The sequence below is a fragment of the Wickerhamiella sorbophila genome (genome assembly GCF_002251995.1).
Source record: "Wickerhamiella sorbophila strain DS02 chromosome Unknown contig2, whole genome shotgun sequence".
Classification (NCBI taxonomy): Eukaryota; Fungi; Ascomycota; class Dipodascomycetes; order Dipodascales; family Trichomonascaceae; genus Wickerhamiella; species Wickerhamiella sorbophila.
The window spans coordinates 2,413,345-2,431,882 of record NW_020194005.1 but is presented as its reverse complement, the minus strand read 5'-3'; the positions used below and the strand labels follow the sequence as shown (position 1 = coordinate 2,431,882).

At 50.1% G+C, this 18,538-nt stretch overlaps 11 protein-coding genes across 11 annotated transcripts; 7 read left to right on the top strand and 4 right to left on the bottom strand.

Annotated features, from left to right (window-relative positions):
* Nucleotides 1-11: 11 nt before the first annotated feature.
* Nucleotides 12-1,388, top strand: B9G98_04665 (hypothetical protein; the record flags this gene model as incomplete). Its single annotated transcript, XM_024811222.1, has 1 exon — nt 12-1,388. The coding sequence occupies one exon, from the start codon at nt 12-14 to the stop codon at nt 1,386-1,388; it is 1,377 nt and encodes a 458-aa protein (XP_024666990.1).
* Nucleotides 1,389-1,481: 93 nt separating this feature from the next.
* On the top strand, nt 1,482-2,189 carry B9G98_04664 (Protein YIPF1; the record flags this gene model as incomplete). Its single annotated transcript, XM_024811221.1, has 1 exon — nt 1,482-2,189. The coding sequence occupies one exon, from the start codon at nt 1,482-1,484 to the stop codon at nt 2,187-2,189; it is 708 nt and encodes a 235-aa protein (XP_024666989.1).
* Nucleotides 2,190-2,489: 300 nt separating this feature from the next.
* On the top strand, nt 2,490-4,262 carry B9G98_04663 (putative electron transfer flavoprotein-ubiquinone oxidoreductase, mitochondrial; the record flags this gene model as incomplete). The annotated part of the gene is made up of 1 exon (XM_024811220.1): nt 2,490-4,262. One exon carries the CDS (start codon nt 2,490-2,492, stop codon nt 4,260-4,262), a length of 1,773 nt encoding a protein of 590 aa, XP_024666988.1.
* Nucleotides 4,263-4,505: 243 nt separating this feature from the next.
* On the top strand, nt 4,506-5,213 carry B9G98_04662 (hypothetical protein; the record flags this gene model as incomplete). Its single annotated transcript, XM_024811219.1, has 1 exon — nt 4,506-5,213. The coding sequence occupies one exon, from the start codon at nt 4,506-4,508 to the stop codon at nt 5,211-5,213; it is 708 nt and encodes a 235-aa protein (XP_024666987.1).
* A 78-nt stretch (nt 5,214-5,291) lies between these two features.
* On the bottom strand, nt 5,292-7,535 carry B9G98_04661 (Elongation factor G, mitochondrial; the record flags this gene model as incomplete). Its single annotated transcript, XM_024811218.1, has 1 exon — nt 5,292-7,535. The coding sequence occupies one exon, from the start codon at nt 7,533-7,535 to the stop codon at nt 5,292-5,294; it is 2,244 nt and encodes a 747-aa protein (XP_024666986.1).
* A 161-nt stretch (nt 7,536-7,696) lies between these two features.
* B9G98_04660 (Iron transport multicopper oxidase FET3) lies at nt 7,697-9,715 on the bottom strand (the record flags this gene model as incomplete). Its single annotated transcript, XM_024811217.1, has 1 exon — nt 7,697-9,715. The coding sequence occupies one exon, from the start codon at nt 9,713-9,715 to the stop codon at nt 7,697-7,699; it is 2,019 nt and encodes a 672-aa protein (XP_024666985.1).
* A 1,523-nt stretch (nt 9,716-11,238) lies between these two features.
* On the top strand, nt 11,239-12,465 carry B9G98_04659 (Plasma membrane iron permease; the record flags this gene model as incomplete). The annotated part of the gene is made up of 1 exon (XM_024811216.1): nt 11,239-12,465. The coding sequence occupies one exon, from the start codon at nt 11,239-11,241 to the stop codon at nt 12,463-12,465; it is 1,227 nt and encodes a 408-aa protein (XP_024666984.1).
* A 63-nt stretch (nt 12,466-12,528) lies between these two features.
* B9G98_04658 (Carnosine N-methyltransferase) lies at nt 12,529-13,545 on the bottom strand (the record flags this gene model as incomplete). Its single annotated transcript, XM_024811215.1, has 1 exon — nt 12,529-13,545. One exon carries the CDS (start codon nt 13,543-13,545, stop codon nt 12,529-12,531), a length of 1,017 nt encoding a protein of 338 aa, XP_024666983.1.
* Nucleotides 13,546-13,675: 130 nt separating this feature from the next.
* B9G98_04657 (NADH dehydrogenase [ubiquinone] 1 beta subcomplex subunit 9) lies at nt 13,676-13,996 on the top strand (the record flags this gene model as incomplete). The annotated part of the gene is made up of 1 exon (XM_024811214.1): nt 13,676-13,996. The coding sequence occupies one exon, from the start codon at nt 13,676-13,678 to the stop codon at nt 13,994-13,996; it is 321 nt and encodes a 106-aa protein (XP_024666982.1).
* A 29-nt stretch (nt 13,997-14,025) lies between these two features.
* On the bottom strand, nt 14,026-16,488 carry B9G98_04656 (Mediator of RNA polymerase II transcription subunit 14; the record flags this gene model as incomplete). The annotated part of the gene is made up of 1 exon (XM_024811213.1): nt 14,026-16,488. The coding sequence occupies one exon, from the start codon at nt 16,486-16,488 to the stop codon at nt 14,026-14,028; it is 2,463 nt and encodes an 820-aa protein (XP_024666981.1).
* A 384-nt stretch (nt 16,489-16,872) lies between these two features.
* Nucleotides 16,873-18,486, top strand: B9G98_04655 (Serine/threonine-protein kinase PRR1; the record flags this gene model as incomplete). Its single annotated transcript, XM_024811212.1, has 1 exon — nt 16,873-18,486. The coding sequence occupies one exon, from the start codon at nt 16,873-16,875 to the stop codon at nt 18,484-18,486; it is 1,614 nt and encodes a 537-aa protein (XP_024666980.1).
* Between the last annotated feature and the right edge of the window lie 52 nt (nt 18,487-18,538).

Below are 18,538 nucleotides of genomic sequence, written 5' to 3'. Positions count from 1 at the left end.
CCAGCAAACAAATGACATTAGCGCGCCGCTATGATAGTGAACAAAAAATTTCTTGGGTGCAGAAGGTTATTACTTGGATTGCCGTTTTTGAATTGGGTCTGCTGTGCGGCATCGAGGCGGTTTTTTTCGCCGTGGTGAGCAACACAGCGCCTTTTGATTTTGCATATGCCAACCCATCATCGATCTTCCAAGGACTAACAACAGCACTATATCCTATATTTGCAGCTATCGGGTCTGTTTCCGTGCTTTTTCTTGTTCAGTTTAGCAGTGCACGAAAGCTCCTGGTCGCTTCAGTTTGGATATGGTTAGCCGGGTACCTCATGGTTGTTTTGGTCATAAACCGAGGCGGACTGATAGTAGGGCGCATGTTCAAAGGATATGCAATTGGAGTCATTTTATCGGTGATCCCTTCTTATGCTCAGACTGTATTCGCTTATCCCACGAGCGCTAGACTGCTCATTGCCGTGCAGGCTTCAATTCCTCTTGGAATTCTCATAATATCTTTATTGTCGACGCAGATTTACCACAAGAGCATGTCTGAAATCCCCTTTCATCGAATCTGGGTTCTCGCAGGTATACCTGCCTTCCCCGCAGTGCTTCTGACGGTGTTTATAGTATCAGACACCAAAAAGGACCGGCGGACTACCATGAACGAGCTTCTAAACCAAAGCCAAAAACGTGTATCTACTGTTGTGCCACGAAGCCATCGCATCAGGAGCTGGTTAAGGCGAGTCAAAACAAACATGAAGAATCCAGTCGAGGAAGTAAAAGCCATGCTTGCGAGCAGCAAAGACAGTAAAGGGTTCTTGTTTGCATGTATGACTCAAGTGTCTGTTCCTCTCACGGGAATTAATGTCGTTCTATACTTTGTGGGGTCCGTGTGCAAGCTAGTTGGAGTGGAAAATGCAGACATTGCCAGCTTTTCTCTGGGAATATACGCCTGCAATTTTGCAGCAACTATCTTGAGTATATTTCTGGTGGACAAAATGCCACCAATTGCCACGCTGCGATGGACGTTGATAGCGCTCAGCTTCATTCAGGGGTTCACCGGAGTGCTGCTATCGATGGCTCAACACCAAGATAGCAGTGTATCTAAGCATCTCGGTATCACTGCACTTGTACTGCTATTTGTGTTTGTGTTTGTATTTTCTGCCTTTTATGCTGGCGTCTCCTATGTTGTCACTACTGACGCATGTCCCAAGCGGTATCGAAATACTGCACTTGGACTGGCCATTGCCGCTGGCTGGCTAGTCAATGCCGCATATACTGTGGTTGCCACAAAAATAATGGAAAAGATGGGTCCGTTTACGTTCTGCGTATTTGGATTTACATGCGCACTTTTCGGGTTCTTTTTCGTTTTCGTCGAGCCTGACAAAGCTCCGAGCTAAAGCATGAGCGAAGTTGAGCCTGATTTCGATGTGTCGCCGCCCCCTCGGGCACCGTTGAACACATCATCAAGTACCCCACAAGTCCAAGGATCGATGAACGAGAGCCAATATGCCGGTCTTACCGGAACACTTTTCAAGCTTTTTGATGTTGACACCGTGGATGTAATCGATCGGCTTAAATTGGCCATGAACCCACTCAATAGCCGGGAATATATCACCTCTACGCTCGAAGGCTCAGCTGGAAGCGTCTTGGGTACCAAGTGGCCTGATCTTCATGGTCCCGTTTGGGTGTTTTACACCACCTTGCTTGTTCTGTTTATTGCAACGACGTCAGGTTGGTTGTTCCACAATGCCGATATATCCTATTATCTGAGCAGATCTGGTGACTTGTTACCTGGATCATTCGCAATGGCACTGTTTCAATTCGGTGCACCGGCACTGCTGTGGACCGGCATCCAGTTTATGAATTTGTCGCCTCAGTTGACGCTAGCCCAGACCCTGAGCCTGTTTGGCTACGCGAATGCGGTGTGGATCCCTATTGTAATTATTTCAAGCATCATTCCGCATGTATCCAGCAACCAGGTTGTGAACCTTTCCGTTGGCTGGGCTGTTGCTGTGATTGGAACCATCTGGTCGTCGGTTTTCGTCGTAAGAAATATCAAGCGGGCCCTCCAATTAGCCGTCGAGGGCACAAACGGTGGCCAGCTCAAGGCCTCTTTCTCGCTAGGATTTGCCGTGTTGATCCAGTTCGTTGTTGGTGCTCTTGTTCAAACAACAGTTCACGACACGGTCTCTTCCTAAGCTTGTTGATCTGCTTCCGAGCCCCGCATAAGCGGCGGCTATTGCCCTGATAAGGTAAGTACATCCCCCACAAAGCTGCTTCAAAGACCCGAGGTATCGAAACGGGCTGGGGATTTTGCGCCATAAAAAAGCCAGGAGAGCAAGACCGGTGTGCTGTGCAGGACCAGAGGTTAGTTTTTATTAGGATTTATGTATAAAAATGCTTGCTATGTTCATACAACTTCGCCCAACCCGCTGCGGGTTTCCCGGCTATTGATAATAAGACGGCCAGGATTGGTCACCCGATTCTTCATTTCTCAGATGTTGACTCTGCGACGGGTAATGCGGCCAGCCGGCCGTTTTCGGGCGATTTCAAGTCGTTATGTGCAAATGCCAGCGCTCATGGTGTGGCGAAGCGCCAGGTTCTATTCAGAGTCTCCGTTGGACGAGCCGCGGGAGAGCGACGAAGTGGACCTCTGTATCGTGGGGGGAGGCCCCGCGGGTCTAGCCGCGGCCATCCGGTTCAAGCAACTTGATAATGAGGCTGGGGGTGAGCGTCGTGTAATTGTGCTCGAAAAAGGTGGCGACATGGGCGCACACACCTTGTCTGGTGCCGTTCTGGAACCTCGTGCTCTGGATGAGTTGCTGCCTGACTGGCGCGAGGATATGCCCGAGATGACCACTTTGGTTGAGAGCGAGGGCATGAAGTTCCTCACCGAGAAGCTTGCTCTTCCCGTTCCTGAGCCTCCTCAGATGGTGAACAAAAACAAGAACTACATTGTTTCACTTTCTGCCGTCGTGCGTTGGCTTGCAGAAAAGGCCGAAGCAGTCGGTGTGGAGGTATATCCCGGCTTCAGTGTGTCTGAGCTGGTTTATAACGACGATGGAAGCGTGAAGGGCATTGCCACTCGTGACCAGGGTATTGGAAAAGATGGCAAGCCCAAGGACAGCTTTGCCCGGGGTATGGAGTTCCACGCCCCAATCACACTGCTTGCAGAGGGATGCCATGGTTCTTTGAGCAAGCAGGCGATTGCCAAGTACGACCTCCGCAAAGACGCCGACCCGCAAACTTACGGCCTCGGACTCAAGGAAGTATGGGAGGTCAAGCCTGAGAACTTCAAAAAGGGCTATGTGGGCCACCATGTCGGCTATCCTCTGGACCCCAGTACCTATGGTGGTGGCTTCCAGTATCATTTCGGCGAGAACCTCGTGTCTGTAGGCTTGGTGGTTGGCCTGGACTATGCTAATCCCTACATCTCGCCCTACAACGAATTCCAGCGCATGAAGCACCATCCCTACTATGCCGACGTCTTGGAAGGTGGCACATGCATCGCGTATGGAGCCCGTGCTCTCAACGAAGGTGGTTGGCAATCGATTCCCAAACTTGTTTTCCCCGGTGGTGGCCTAATTGGTTGCTCTGCAGGTTTCCTAAATGTTCCCAAAATCAAAGGCACCCACACTGCCATGAAATCGGGCATGCTTGCTGCAGAGGCCGCTTTCAAATCCCTTGAATCCGGTGATCGAAGCGAGTTCGAAAGATATGACGCAAACCTGCGAGAATCGTGGGTGGGCAAAGAGCTCTACGAGATCCGTAATGTGCGGCCCTCATTCCACTCTCCTTTGAAACTATGGGGTGGATTGGCATATTCCGGTCTCGACACGCTAATTTTAAGGGGCCGTACACCCTGGACTTTCCATCACCCAGAGACCGATGCAGGTTCCACCCAGCCGGCCACCGATTTCTCGCCCATCGATTACCCTAAACCTGACGGTAAATTGAGCTTTGACATTTTAACGTCGGTGTCGCGGACAGGTACATACCACGACGATGACGAGCCGTGCCACCTGAGAGTCCCTAACCAGGATCTCGAGGCTCACTGCGAAAAGTCCTGGCCAGTCTACAAGGGTATTGAGCAAAGATTCTGCCCTGCGGGAGTTTACGAGTATCTAGAAGATGATGCAGGCAAAGTCGAGTTCAAGATCAATTCACAGAACTGCATCCACTGCAAGACCTGCGACATCAAGGTGCCTGCCCAGGACATTACCTGGACTGTTCCTGAGGGCGGAGACGGTCCTAAATACAGTATTACATAGGAAACCAATCTAATTCATACATAAAACTTGCCTTCCACACATCTATAATCCCGCCAGCAGGCGTGGAGGACCCACTTCTCCGCCGGGGATAGGGTATAACCTAACCCTCACACATGACTACTCCCCGCACAGTCTCTTGAACACACACCCTTTTTATTTGCCCTTACCTTGAGAGTCACGCCTCACACCGCGGCAAATATCTTAGTTGACCATCAGCCGATCGCCCAACCTGCCCGATACAGTATGGTTAAATCAGATGTGCACATAGACTGCCACTATGTGCACTATACATGCAACGGAGAAGGCTGTGAAACCCGGCAATTTCCTGTCGGCGAGCTCCAAAAGCACCTCAAGGAGTACCACAACCATCGGCGTATAACTCTCTCGATCAGCGACAACCCGATACCCGAGGACATTGTTGAACAGCTCGGAGCGGGATTACAGGCTTTGGCTCTTATCCCTACCCCGACTGGCACAAGCCCCCTCCTGGAATTCGAGTACTATCTCGGGTCCCGCTATATCCACTGCCGAAGCCCAGAGTGCCGAGCCAACTCACGACTCTTCCTGGTTGATCTCGGTAACCATGTCAGGGAAAAGCACCCGTATCCGGCTGTAAATTGCACAGTGAGGACTAGGAATGGCTTTCTCCTCAGCAGTGCCTTGAAACAGGACATTATCGATCTAGGCAACCGCTTTACCGGCGGGATGACCTACGCCGGGGGCTCTTCCGGGGCAGCTCCTGTCGTAAAACCTGTGCAAGCTGCCTCGGACAACACTTTACCACCCATTATGCAGGTAACCCGTCGTTCAGGCTCATTGAGTTTCTTGTTGAATCCCGACGACGACATCAAACCTGGGCTCCCTCCGTCCCCGCCGACGGTTTCCCCGAGCTCGGTCAGTGACGAGGAGTTAGAAACTGCCTCAATACTGCTCGAATTTGCACAAAAATGATCCTGGTATTTCTTCAAGTAACAGGCTTTTCGTTCTTTAATTTAATTATGTACATTTCTTTTTATGCGCACCTCGTATTTACTTCTTTTTGTTGAACTTGTCAATCAGCTCCTTCTGCAACGGGACAGGAGCGGGAGCATAATTCTTGAACTCAAGAGTGAACTCACCTTTTCCTTGAGTTGAAGCACGAAGGGCCGTGGCAAATCCAAACATGTTGTTCAGCGAGCACTCAGCGTAGATGGTGAACTCGTCCTGGCCAACCTCAGTGTCGGAGATGATGGCAGTGTTTTTGTTAAGAAGACCGATAACTGCAGACTGGAACTCGGCAGGCGCAGTGACGGCAACGTCCATAATAGGCTCAAGGACGATAGGCTGGGCGTTCAAGAATGCCTCGTTAAACGCACCAATGGTGGCAGTTCGGAAAGCAAACTCACTAGAGTCGACAACGTGCACCTGACCATCGTTAATGAGCATTTTGACACCAAGAACACGGTGTCCGGTGAGCGGACCCTTGAGAATAGCATCTTGGAAACCTTTTTCACAAGCAGCAAGGAACTTGTCGCTGATCTTACCACCAACAACTGCCGTCTCGAACTCGTTGATTTCGGGGGCGGCAGCAGGGCTCAAATCACCCATAACCTTAGCATACTGACCAGCACCACCACTTTGGCGCTTGTGTGTGTACTCGAAAGAAGCTGGCGCAGTAATCGTTTCACGGTATGCAACCTGAGGACGGCCAGTGGTGCACTCAACATTGTACTCACGCTTGATACGCTCGACGTAAATTTCAAGATGCAATTCACCCATGCCTGAAATGATAGTCTCCTTAGACTCTTCATCGTAGCGGACGCGGAAAGTGGGGTCCTCCTTTTGGAAACGATTGATGGCCTTGGAAAAGTTCTGGGTATCCTTGGACTTGGGCTGAATACTCAGCGAGATAACCGGCTCAGGAACAAACATGGAAGACATAGCCATCTTTGCACCGGTAGTGAACGAGTCACCTGAAGAGCAGTCAATACCAAAGGTGGCACAGATTTCACCAGCGCCTGCCTCGTTAATATCCTCCATCTCATTAGAGTGCATACGGACGAGACGAGCGAGCTTGGTCTTTTTGCCGGTGCGGACGTTGGTCATCATCATACCTTTCTTCAGCTTACCCTGGTAAACGCGGATGTAGGTCAGCTGGCCGAAGCGGCCCTCTTCGAGCTTGAAAGCCAAGCCGAGGAAGGGCTGTTGAGAATCAGAGGGCAAAACAACAGGCTCCTCCTTACCATTCTCGCTGATATCAAGACCAGTATTGAGAACTTCAGTGGGATCGGGCAAGTAATCACAAACAGCATCTAGAACGGGCTGGATAGAGCGGTTAGCCAAAGCCGAGCCCATAAGCACAGGAGTGAACTGACGAGCAATAGTAGCACGGCGGATAGCAGCAACAATTTGCTCAGCAGTAGGCTCTTGCTCGTCCAAGAAAATCATAGCCATCTCCTCATCAACATCAGCAAGAGTCTCAATCAAGAGTTGGCGCTTCTCGGCAACCAACTCCTTGAGCTCTTCGGGAACGGGTCCTTCCTCAATGGTCTCACCCTGAGAGCCACGATTGTACAAAGCACGGTTGTAGATAATATCAACGACACCCTGGAGGTCGTCCTCGGCGCCAATAGGCACCTGAACAGCGGCAGCGGCGATCTTGAGTTTCTTCTGGATCTGGTCAATAGCCCGCCAAGGATTGGCACCCATACGATCCATCTTGTTGATAAAAGTAACACGGGGAACATTGTAGCGGCGCATCTGGCGATCTACAGTGACAGTTTGACTCTGAACACCGGAAACAGCGCAGACAACGAGAACTGCACCATCGAGAACCCGCAGCGCACGCTCGACCTCAATAGTGAAATCAATGTGGCCAGGGGTATCAATCAGGTTAACGTGGTAGTTGTTGACCTCACCGGTGACGGGCTGCTTCTTCTCCCACGAACAGTAGGTAGCTGCAGACTGGATGGTGATACCTTTTTCACGCTCGAGCGCCATCGAGTCCATGGTGGCACCAACATTGTCACGGCCACGGACCTCGTGGATGGCTTCGATTCTGCCAGTATAGAACAAAACACGTTCGGTAAAAGTGGTCTTACCCGAGTCGATATGGGCAGAGATACCAATGTTTCGCATGCGATTCTGTCTGGAGCGCTCCTCAGCGCCCATTTTCGAGGCCATCTCGTCTAAAACAACCTTCTCGCCTTCATAAGTGGTCGGCAAAACCGAGTAGGCTCTGCGTGCGGCCGAAATCATCGGCCGGCACGACGGCCGAATCCAGCGAGACAACATTCTGAAAAATTTTGCTTTGTCACCCGGCAATTTTCAAAAAACCTAAGCGGCAATTATGCAAGGCCAAAGATGAGAGCGAAGCAGGGATTGGTAAGACGGAGGAGATTAAAAGGCGTAAAAAGAACGGCGTATGTTCACTATTTATTTCGTAAATTCGTAACTTAGTTGTCGTCGGAAGAACGGTGGCCGAATGGACGGCGCAGACGGTCGGTGAAACGCTTGCCGCGCTCGTTCCGGAAAGGCTGGTCGTTCAAGTCAGACTGGTTATCGATGTCATTCTCGGAAGGAACCTCTTCATCGTGCACAAAGTGCTCAGCCTCAGCAGCGAGCTGGTCGGGAGTGTCAGAAAGACCGTACCAGATAAGGAAGCCCATACCAACAAAGGCGCAGACACAGCTGAATACCAAGGCAACGATACCGCGAGCCGTGAATCCTGCGGGCAGGTCCTTCTGCTGCATGTTCTGGCCATTAAGGTCGAAGAAGTTCTCGGTGTTTGCCGCAGCGTTACCCTTAACGGGCACCTGGTTAGCAGTACAAGAATCCCAATGGGATTGAGGAATGATATTGGTGTAAATCTGACGCATCTGGGTAGGTGCTTCGACGAACAACAAGGCAAGACCCTGGGTCAAATGCCACTCAATATGGCAATGGAAGAACCAGACACCGGGGTTATCTGCGACCCAACGAATGACAAAGTGAGAATAGGGCTTGACAACCAAAGTATCACGACGCATAGGGAACTCAGGGAACGTGACGTTCTGAGTGGACGGATCGTAAGGGTAGTAGTCACTGTCACTGCCACCAAGCGACTCAGCACGAACGATAGCCTGGAAGTGATGGCCGTGCAAATGGAAAGGATGAGAACCACTATCGAAGTTGTTCAAGACAAGCTGAACAACGTTCAAATGCTCAAGAACGTAGGGGTGGGTGTCGGCACCGTAAATAGTACCATTGCTAGCGGTTTCGTCATCAGGGGCGCTAATCACAGTGTACAAAGTAGGGACCTTTGCGTGAGTGTAAGTGATGTCGTTGAAGAAAGCGTAGTTAACACCATCCAACAAGTTGGTCAAAACAACCTTGACAGTGAACTCCTGGTCAGGATCGGGGAGCAGAGGCATGTGATCGGAGGGCACAAGCGTGAAATCGTCAAAGTAGGCGATGTCCTCTGATGTGAAATCGTCCAGAGCGATGTCCTCAGTGGGATCCTTCCAGAGATCCTTGTTGTTGTAGATATCCTCACGGCTGAGGTCAGAACACTCAGCAGTCTCGTCGGTGACGAACCAAGCGGTGTTGTTGAGACGCAAGTCATCAGGAATAACATCGTACAAGGAAGAATCAGCGACCTGAACGAACTGATAGGAGGTGTTGGTGTCAGGGCCCGTGGTGAAGAGGACAGAGTAACGCTGGGCCGCGGCAATATAAACACTGGAGGCCTCCGCAGGGTCAGTGTAAACACCATCAGCTTCGACAATGGTAAAGTTGTGGCCAGTGATATAGAAAATGAACCCAGAGAACGCACCAGTGTTGGCGATACGCAAGCGATAAGTGGTGTTGGGCTTGACAAGGAACTTGGGCTGGATAGTATCGTTAATGAGCAAAGATTGAGGGACGGGCTCAGCACCTGTGGGGTTGTACAAGGTCAAGAAGTCATCTTTAGTGATGATCTCGTTCAGCTCATGGTACCAGTCGGACATGGTGAAAGAAAGCTCCTCGTCGTACTCGAAAGGAGGCTCGTCTTCGTCAATGAGCATAATCTGACGGTAACCATCAGGGTAGGACTCCGAAGTGTGGGTATGGTACCAGTAAGTACCGTCCTGGTCGAGGGTGAAGTTGTAGACAAAGCTACTATTAGGAGGCGAATCGCACTGACACACATTAGGAGGGCCGTCCATATGGTTGGTATGGTTCTGGTACATACCATGGAAATGAATGGAAGAGTTACGGACAGGATTCTCGAGCTGATTGTGGACGGTGATGATCATGCGGTCACCTTTGTTGCCACGGAGAACGGGGAGCGGGAACTGGTCATTGATCGAAACGACCTGGCGCTCCTTCAATCCGTCCGGGTTGACAGTCTTCCAGCGTACAGTCCAATCGAGTTCGATGTCCTTTGCATTGGCCACGGCACCAAAGGTAGCTAGGGTGCTTGCCAGGAGAGTGGTGGCTCTGGAGAACAGCATATTTTGTTCAGTGAGAGGCTTGCTGTGTCTGTGTGATTGTCTTACTGCAGGTAAAATCAAGAGAGACAGCAGTAAGTTGCGAATGTGGCGTTTTACGTTGTCAACAAGCTGGCTAGGATAAATCCAACCTTCTGACTTATATCCCAATCAACTTCATGCATGAAAAAATGTGAGTCCGCATCGATTATCTAATACATCAACGTCATCTCTGGATGCAGGGTAGCTAATGCTTGGAATAGGGTGCGTTGTTATTACCGCGAAAGAAATATGTTTACCTGGCAGAAATGAGGCTGCCGATGGGAATAGTATAGAAATTTCCGCTTCTCCGGAAAGATTCAATGCCACTGCCATAACTAATTTAATTCACGTCTCTTCTTCTGATCTTTCTAGCCCCACGTCTGCACGCTTGGTGCAGGGTAGTCTTTCCTTTTCATGCATGCAATAAGATCGTTATGCATGATTAATATCAAAAAAATGAAACTACGCGTACAACTGCGGGCTCGTAAATCTCTCGAGATGATCTCTGGGCCCTGGTGGCGATCGGTCCAGCAGAGCACAAGGGTTCGAGCTGCAACTAGCAGGTTTCGGGCAACCACTTGATCTCAGCCCTTCACAAGGAGATACTAAGTTGGGACATGTCTGCCCGAAGCCGAGGGTCTGACACCGTAAACGATTGCTATGTCAGCACCAACCAGCTACTGCAGCTGATGCTGCACGACGCTTTTTCCCACTTTGCTGGGCAAAAAAAGCATACGAAAACCAATCAATAATCGTGCTGGTTGAAGCTATCTTGGACGACTGCAGATCTAGAAGCTCGCGGCGAAACAACGAATGCGGTCTATGAAGATTATCAGCGTCTAGGCTTGCGCTCTTGTAAGTAGGCCCTCGCCCTGTTGTCTATATTTGCTCTTGTCAACACCACACGATGCAACTATTGGTTCCTGCCTTGGTTCTAGCCAAGAAATTTCACTACTGATGGCATGACATTGCAACTAGATGCATAAGTAGATTAGTGATTTTTGTACAGGCTCTGCGCACCTGATTCGTTTACTTGACGACAATGCTGATCGAGCCAATCAGCTACATCAATCTAGGGTCCGGGTTTTAAAACCACTTGATCAGGCCAAGCCAGCAAACGGCATAATTAATAGCCCGTAGAACATTTCCAAAGTGCTATACCAGATTAAAACTAGAATCAATACTCTCTCTCACTTGAACTAGGCCCGAGTCGGCTCCGGGGCCCTGATTTGCAAAACCACAACTGCGAGATCTTTCCACTGATGCCCAAGCCCATAATGATTGAGCGTAGGGTTTTGGCGGTAGTTTTTCGTGCTTCGTAAGCTGCTTTGGCAGATAATCGTGCATTACGCATGCAAATACCGGGGCAGGGGTTGAAGTTGCATTACGCTCAAATATTTTGCATGATATATAATATCAGTCCTTCCGCCCTCATCGTCCACCCAGCAAGCTTCCTCGTAGCCCAAGACACAAAGTACAAGCTACATCTTGTTAAGTATCACACCATGACACAGGTTTTCTTGATTGATGTGTTTATCATTTGCTTCCGTGAGTCCATCGAAGCAGCGGTGATTATCGCCGTGTTGCTTTCATTCGTCAAGCAGAGTTTTGGCGGGCCGGGAATGGACAGGAAAGCGTATAAGCGACTTCTCTGGCATATCTGGCTAGGCTCGTTAACCGGTCTCATTGTTTGTTTGATTATCGGTGGTGCCTTCATTGGTGCCTTCTATGGCTTGAACAATGATATTTGGGGATCTTCTGAAGATCTTTGGGAAGGTATTCTTTCCGTCATTGCTTCTGTTATGATCACTATCATGGGTCTAGGTATGCTCCGTATCAACAAGATGAAGGCCAAGTGGAGGTTGAAAATTTCCCAGGCCATCCTCGAAGACGACGAAGAAGATCCCCTGGCCAAACACCTTACGTGGGGTCAGCGCCTCAAGAACCTGAATCCTGTTAATTTCCGCTTCTCCAAGTTTGGCCGGTGGACTCGCAAATATGCTCTGTTCCTGTTGCCTTTCGTGACAACCCTTCGTGAGGGTATTGAAGCCGTCGTGTTTGTCGGTGGTGTCGGTTTGGGTCAGCCTGCTCAGGCCTTCCCCCTCTCCGTCATTCTCGGTCTTATTTGTGGTCTCGCCTTCGGTTATGCCCTCTACTTCTTCTCTTCTTCCGTCTCTCTGAAGTACTTTATGATTTTCTCCACCTGCCTGCTCTATCTTATTGCTGCCGGTTTGTTCAGCCGTTCAGTCTGGTACCTGCAGATGAATACCTTCTCTAAGCAGACTGGTGGTGATGTCGCTGAGGGTGGTGCTGGCCCCGGTACCTATAACATCAAGCAGGTTGTCTGGCACGTAAACTGCTGCAACCCCGAGATGAACAACAACGGTTGGGGTATTTTTAATGCTCTCTTTGGCTGGCAGAACACTGCTACTTACGGCTCTGTCTTGTCCTACAATGCCTACTGGATCTTCATTATGTTGATCATCTGCGTCATGCAGTACGAGGAGAAGACAGGCAAGCTGCCTATTATTGGCCGCTTCTGGAAGCGCAAGCATGTCTCCGATGATGAGATCAACGAACTCTACAACCGTGCCCAGCTCACTGCTCAACGTAAGCTTGGTAATGCTGGCGATGTTCATGCTGAAGACCTCACTCCAACCTCGAGCAGTCTCGATAAAGACCTCTCCGAGAAGAAGGTTGTTGATACCTCTGTCTCTTCGCACAGCGCTTGAGGCAGGCTTTTTTTTTCACGAATAATGAACATGTATGTAAATGAAAGTTAATTATCATTTCAGCTATATCCGTTTTGCCACAAAGAACAGGCATTTATACACAAAGCCCCCCATCGCATTAGGGCTTTGACAATAGGTGGTCTCGACGTCGGTTTCCAGGGTAGTAATAGACCATCCGCTGCTTTTGATGAGAGTAATCAAATCCTCCATACAAAGTTCGAGCCCGCACCGGTCGGGATCGCCGTCGAAATGCCAAAGTAACGGCCCGAAGTTGGTCCATATCCCGCCCGGTCGCACCAGGTTAGAGATTGTGTTGATCGTGGTATAAATATCGTCTGTAGTATCCAGGAAAAACGCGGTCGCTACTGCGTCCACAGGATCAGCCTCTGCAAATGACTCGATAAAATCGCCTACTGCCATTTCAAGCTCTCCAGCCAAGCTTTCTGCCGGCCACATGTCTGGAATGCTCACTGGAGCTAGCTGGTCGGCCCGTGTCCTGATGTGCGAATAATTATGAATATAGGGATGAATTGAAGTATAGTTTGCGCTCGGCGATAGGTTTAAAATGAAGTTGGACGCATAAACCATGTGCACTGAGAACTCGTTGCCAACTGCATGAAACCCATATTTCGCTAGCTCACACGGCAATCTGCCGAGTCCCGAGCCGGGGACAACAACTTTCGCCTTTCCATCTGGGAACTCCTTCAGCAGAGCCGTGACGATTCGGTCAAAACATGCAGCACGCTCTGATCTTCCGTCCGACGACCACTCCCGTGCGAACTGGCGAAGCGTTGATCGGACTTTCTCAGCATCTAATGGCGTCGCCTTGAACTCCTCATCACCCAGCACCTTGATGGATTCTTCATCGAGCATCTCGACGCCGATCTGGGCTATCTTCCGGCAAATTTCAGCATTGGCTTCTGCGGCTTGACGCAGGTTGATGAAGTGCGATGCAAGCCACTGATCCTGCTCGGCCTCGCGCGCCTTGCTTTCTCGCCGCTTCAAAATCTCCTCTGTCTCAGACGCATACTCCACAAACGCATTCAACGGCCTCAACCACGTCTCCAGCTCATCTTCCATTCTCCTCTCCGGGACCCTTTTCTTACGTCAGTATACACCCAGCAGGGTGACGGGGGTTCGTCGAGGTTAGGGCGTGTGTAAAAGGGAAAAAGTAGCCCAACCAGCTACCCGGCTTTGTCAACTTGGTCCAATGTCGTTGCAGGAACAACACAAACGGCTGGTTTCGTCGCTGTACCGCCAGTCGCTGCGCCTTACCAAGTCGTGGATTAACCGCCGGGATCTCTGGCGTGCCAAGGCACTCGAAATCCGCGCCCAGTTCGACGAGAACAAGGACGTCACGGACAAGTACCGCATTGATTTCCTCGTCAAGCAGACCGAGTCTTTGCTGGAAAAATACAAGCATCCCGATCCCATCATCCCTCCCCAGCGTCCTGACGGCACTAAGTTCGAGCGTAACATTCCCACCTCGCCTCTTGTCTTCAAGTACCGTGATGGTGATGCCAGTTTATAGTACTTCGTTATTTAACATTTCTGCTATGGCTATAGTGCTTTCAGAAGCCGCTCTACCGCCTGCACTCCGCTCATATTAATCACGACCGCCTGGCGCAGTGGTGTGGTTGCGGGGCTGACCGGCCGAGTGAAAAACTCGTTCACAACCGGGCTTGCGGCAGCGGCTGCATTCGCCGTGACATAGACGACCGGTGAAGCTCGCCAATACCGGACTTGCACCTCGAGTTCCGGATCTGACATGCCCAATGAACGACGAACGAGCAAATGAGTGGCTCCGCGGGGTAGGACAGTCACTCGAGTTGTTGCCAAAAGCTCAAACAGCGGGAACGTTTGGCTAAGGAACTTTACAACGGTACCGAGCCCGCCTTGTGCGAGTAGCGGAGGTAAGAAAGGCGACAGTATTTTCTGGGGGTTGTCTTTAGCCAGCTCGATACTCTCCAAGTTTTCTCCACTCACCGTGAGACGAGCTTTTCCACCGGCATATCCCAAAGATAGCAGGGATGGTGATGCTTCGATTACCTCGAGTTTAAGAAATCTTGCCAGGCGTAAAGCTGCGGCAATACGCTCGAGTCGCGCCAACTGGGCCCGCAAGCGTGCCAGCAGGTCGTTCTTAGCATCTAGTTCAATAGTGAATTCGCCAGTAGCAGTAATCGACAATCCGTTAGACATTCCAGACTCGCCCAACTCTGCAAACCTCTTTGCTCGTGCACACCCCCTTACTGTGATTTTCCTTGGCGTCCAGTCTAGTATCAGTGCCGAATGGGCCCAATTCGCCGAAGGAACTAATGTCCGCCTATCAAGTACAAGTTGTAATTTTTGGCTCCCTGGAACATGGCGAACTCCAACATCGTCTAATTGACGACATAAATCAAACAATGCAAACTGAGATGTGCAAAATGCTGCCAGTCGATCAAAAAGCGCGTAGTCCATGTCGTCCGATACGGAAATTAGATGCAGGGTATCCAATTGCCATCTTCTTTGTTGCGTCTTCATTTGAGCTGCTGCCCATACCTTTTCTCCGCAGGATGTAAGTCCCACGGCAACATACCATCCTTGCGGCCAAGCCGGCATTCGCAGTGCCAGCACCGCGAGCGTTTCGGGATTGAATTTGGCCATATCCGCCGGCGGCAGCCTAATCCCTGGTCTGGCAATCCACCCAGCAGCTTCGGCACGTCGAGAAATTTGGTCCATTTTCGTCAATACTCGGATTTTGTCAATCACAGGCCCAACTTCACTTAGGTCTTTCAGTTCGTTCAAAGCTTCGCCCGCCCCAACCACTTGGCCTTCGCTTTGAACACTAAAGATTCCTGAAGAGTGGTCGATTGCAATTTTCAGTGCCTTGGCATTTTCAATTGACATGATAACTGCTGAATCGCTAGCAGGGACGATTCCCGGTCTCGCAAGTTCGTCCACCAGCTGCTTGACATGGTAGGTTGTTAGTCTATTCAACAAGGCACCAACATCCAGATCAGTAGCACCGAATTCGCCCATCACTGCCGGTGGAAGTGTTTGTTCTTTTTCGTCGATCGACCAGCGAGCGGCCAAAGGTGCGAAGGCCACGGATGCGGCGTTGGTGACAGATAGTTCAAGTTTGTACGACCCCTTTTTGGTTGTCCAATATCTTATTTGGAGCGTTCCACTGGATGCATTGAACTTGTGCTCCAGTACATCGTACCACAGCCCATGCTCGAGTTTGACCAACTGCTGGCTAACAAGAGTGAGCTTATAATTCGAAGTGAATACCAAGAGCCAGTCTAGGCTCTCTTTCAAAGACTGAGTTGCAAGCTTTTCATTGGCAGCAGCCTCCAGCCGAGATCTTAATGCAGCATGAATCGAGCACTTGGATTTAAAGTCAAATCCAAAATCGATGTAGAAAAACCGAGCATCCACGGCATCGTCTGCAACACTCAGGTCTACCCAGAAAGATCCTGGTACTTTGAATCTTACCCTGCCGTTCTGGATCGAATAATTACGGTAATGAGAAGGTAGTTTTTCGCTCAAAGCCAGGCGAATAGACAAGAGGACGTTGAGGTTTTTGAGAACAGCCAGGATCTCTTGGGACTCTAAAGGCGCCGGCGCCACGAAACCATAAGTGGAATTCTGAGTCTTTCCGTATTTGAGAACGTGTAGTGCGGTTTCTATATCAGCGTGATGTAGTTTGGCAGCACCCATGTCTTGTTGCAAATGAAACAGTGCGGCAATGACATTAATGAAACAGTTGTGCTGTCCTCTTAACCATGAAGTAATATCAATTGATTTGGAGATATCTGGTGCAACCACGGCCCATTTGCATAGAACATAAAGCTTCACAACCTCTTGACGAGCCGCGACAACAAATTCCAAGAAAGCCCGCTTTCTTGCCGCATCATTAGGGATGCTCGGAAGTTTTTGGAGTATCCCTGTGAGTTCTGCATAGATTTTGGTCACTAGTGCGTTCACCACATGGCGCAAAGACACATAGCCTTCTGTGATGTGCGGCAGGGCCGGCTCCATGACTAAGGACAAAGATCCTGAAACAGAGCGGCTGGTTTTCTGCAACAGTCTAGAGTTCAATTGAAGCACATTATCCGATGCTTGATGTTTTACATGAGGCATTGAAACCGCGCCGCTCATTTTTTCTCCTGTGGTTCAACGCAGCAACCTTTGCCGTCCGCATAGACCAAAAACACCACCCACGTAACCTAATTTTTGTTCACAACAAAACGTGTAGATATACGACACAACGTCTCCATCAAGCAGCAATAATCAATTATAAAAGCATCCAAAAGACCGTCCTTGATAGCCCAATTTCACTGACAGCATCAAGGCTTCCGGTCTGGCACATTTATCTGTCGCACATTCCCAGCCACCAGTCTTCCTACTAAGCAGCTGCGGGAAATGGCCTCGCGAAGTGCCCCCCCTCCAGATGACATTTCGAAGCCTCATCTAAAGCTACAGACGGCGGCTGAAGCCATCTATGGATCAGCACAGCGTAATGTGTCTGCGGGATCAGCCAGCAGCGATCTAGATGACTTCAACGAGTTATCCCAGTTACCTTCCCCTAGACCCGATGATGGCCAAAGCGTGTTTGCGGTGTTCTCTGGAGCAGAAGCGCCTATGGATGCCATTGTACGCCAACCCTCAATGTCAAGACGTGTAGTGCATGGCGGCATGGATCCAAATAGTCCGCTGATGTCGCCAACTACCCGTTTTGGCTCCAATGTTATTGCTCGGCCCCAGGTTCTTGATGCACCAATTAGTTTGCCCAAGCGCACATCTCCGCGGCCACATTCGACTTTGCAGCGAGTAAATTCTGTTAGATTACATCGTGAGGTTCGTGTCGAATCTCGCACAGAAACTCCCCGCGGCTCGCCGGGCCCCGAGCTTCCTGTGGTTCATGAAGACTTTGTACTGCCTGATATGGGTGACAGGTTCAAGGACAAAGCCGACGTTTACATTGCATTCACACCAAGTCTTAAGAAGACCACCTGGGATCGCGTAAGGTTCCTTGGAAAGGGCTCCTTCAGCCAGGTTATTTTGGCGACCCCTACGCTTTCCCAAGTGCACCCAGAGCTTATTTATAGAGCCAGAGCAACATTTGTTGCTGTCAAGATAACATCTCTGGGCAAAGCGCACACCCCGGAGAGATTACAATTGGAGGAAGCACTGAGGCGCGATGTGGAGCTCGTTAAATCGCTCTCCCACCCCAACCTAATGTCAATAATTGCCTTCAACATCGACGAGGCACGTGCCTTGGTTGTCCTTCCTTATTGTGCGGGTGGCGACTTATTTGAACTTGTGTCTGTCCATCGTGTGGATCTGTCGGCGAACCTTGTTCGTCGAATGTTTGCTGATGTCGTGAGCGCGGTTGCTTATCTCCACCAAAACTACGTGGTACATCGTGATATCAAACTCGAAAACGTTTTAGTGACGCTGCCGGCAGCTGAACTACTAGCGTTAGAAGACCCTATTTCTTACCCGCATCCTATTTGTATTGTGACAGACTTGGGGCTTGCTCGCACTATTGACCCTGACAATCCTTTACTCACTACGAGATGCGGAAGCGAAGACTATGTCCCCCCTGAAATTCTTATGGGCCAACCTTATGATGGACGAGTTACAGACTGTTGGGCGCTGGGCGCTTTGCTTTATGCCGTACTCGAAGGTAGACTTCCATTTGACCCTCCTCCTAATGCTCCCCCTCTTGAAGGGCGTCGAGCTCGACTTCGCACCGCCCAGAGAATTGCAAGAATTGACTGGGCATGGTATAAACGCAAGGACGAACCTCCGGATTCCCCATGGGCCGGAGGTCAAGCGGTGGTTGATGGGTGTTTCCAACCAGCTGCTGACCGTCTGCGAGCGCCACAAATTCTTGAAGCCAACTGGATCAAGGGTGCATTGAACGAGTCCGCTACACCTCCAGTCAGTACTGATCCCATTAGCTTATTCGTTGATCAGCCCGTTCCAGCAGAGGATCTGCGCGAAATTCAACGTGTGACATCTAATGCTTGAGGACTTTTCAAACTTAATCAATTAATCTCATAATTATTTCCTAATTTTTTTT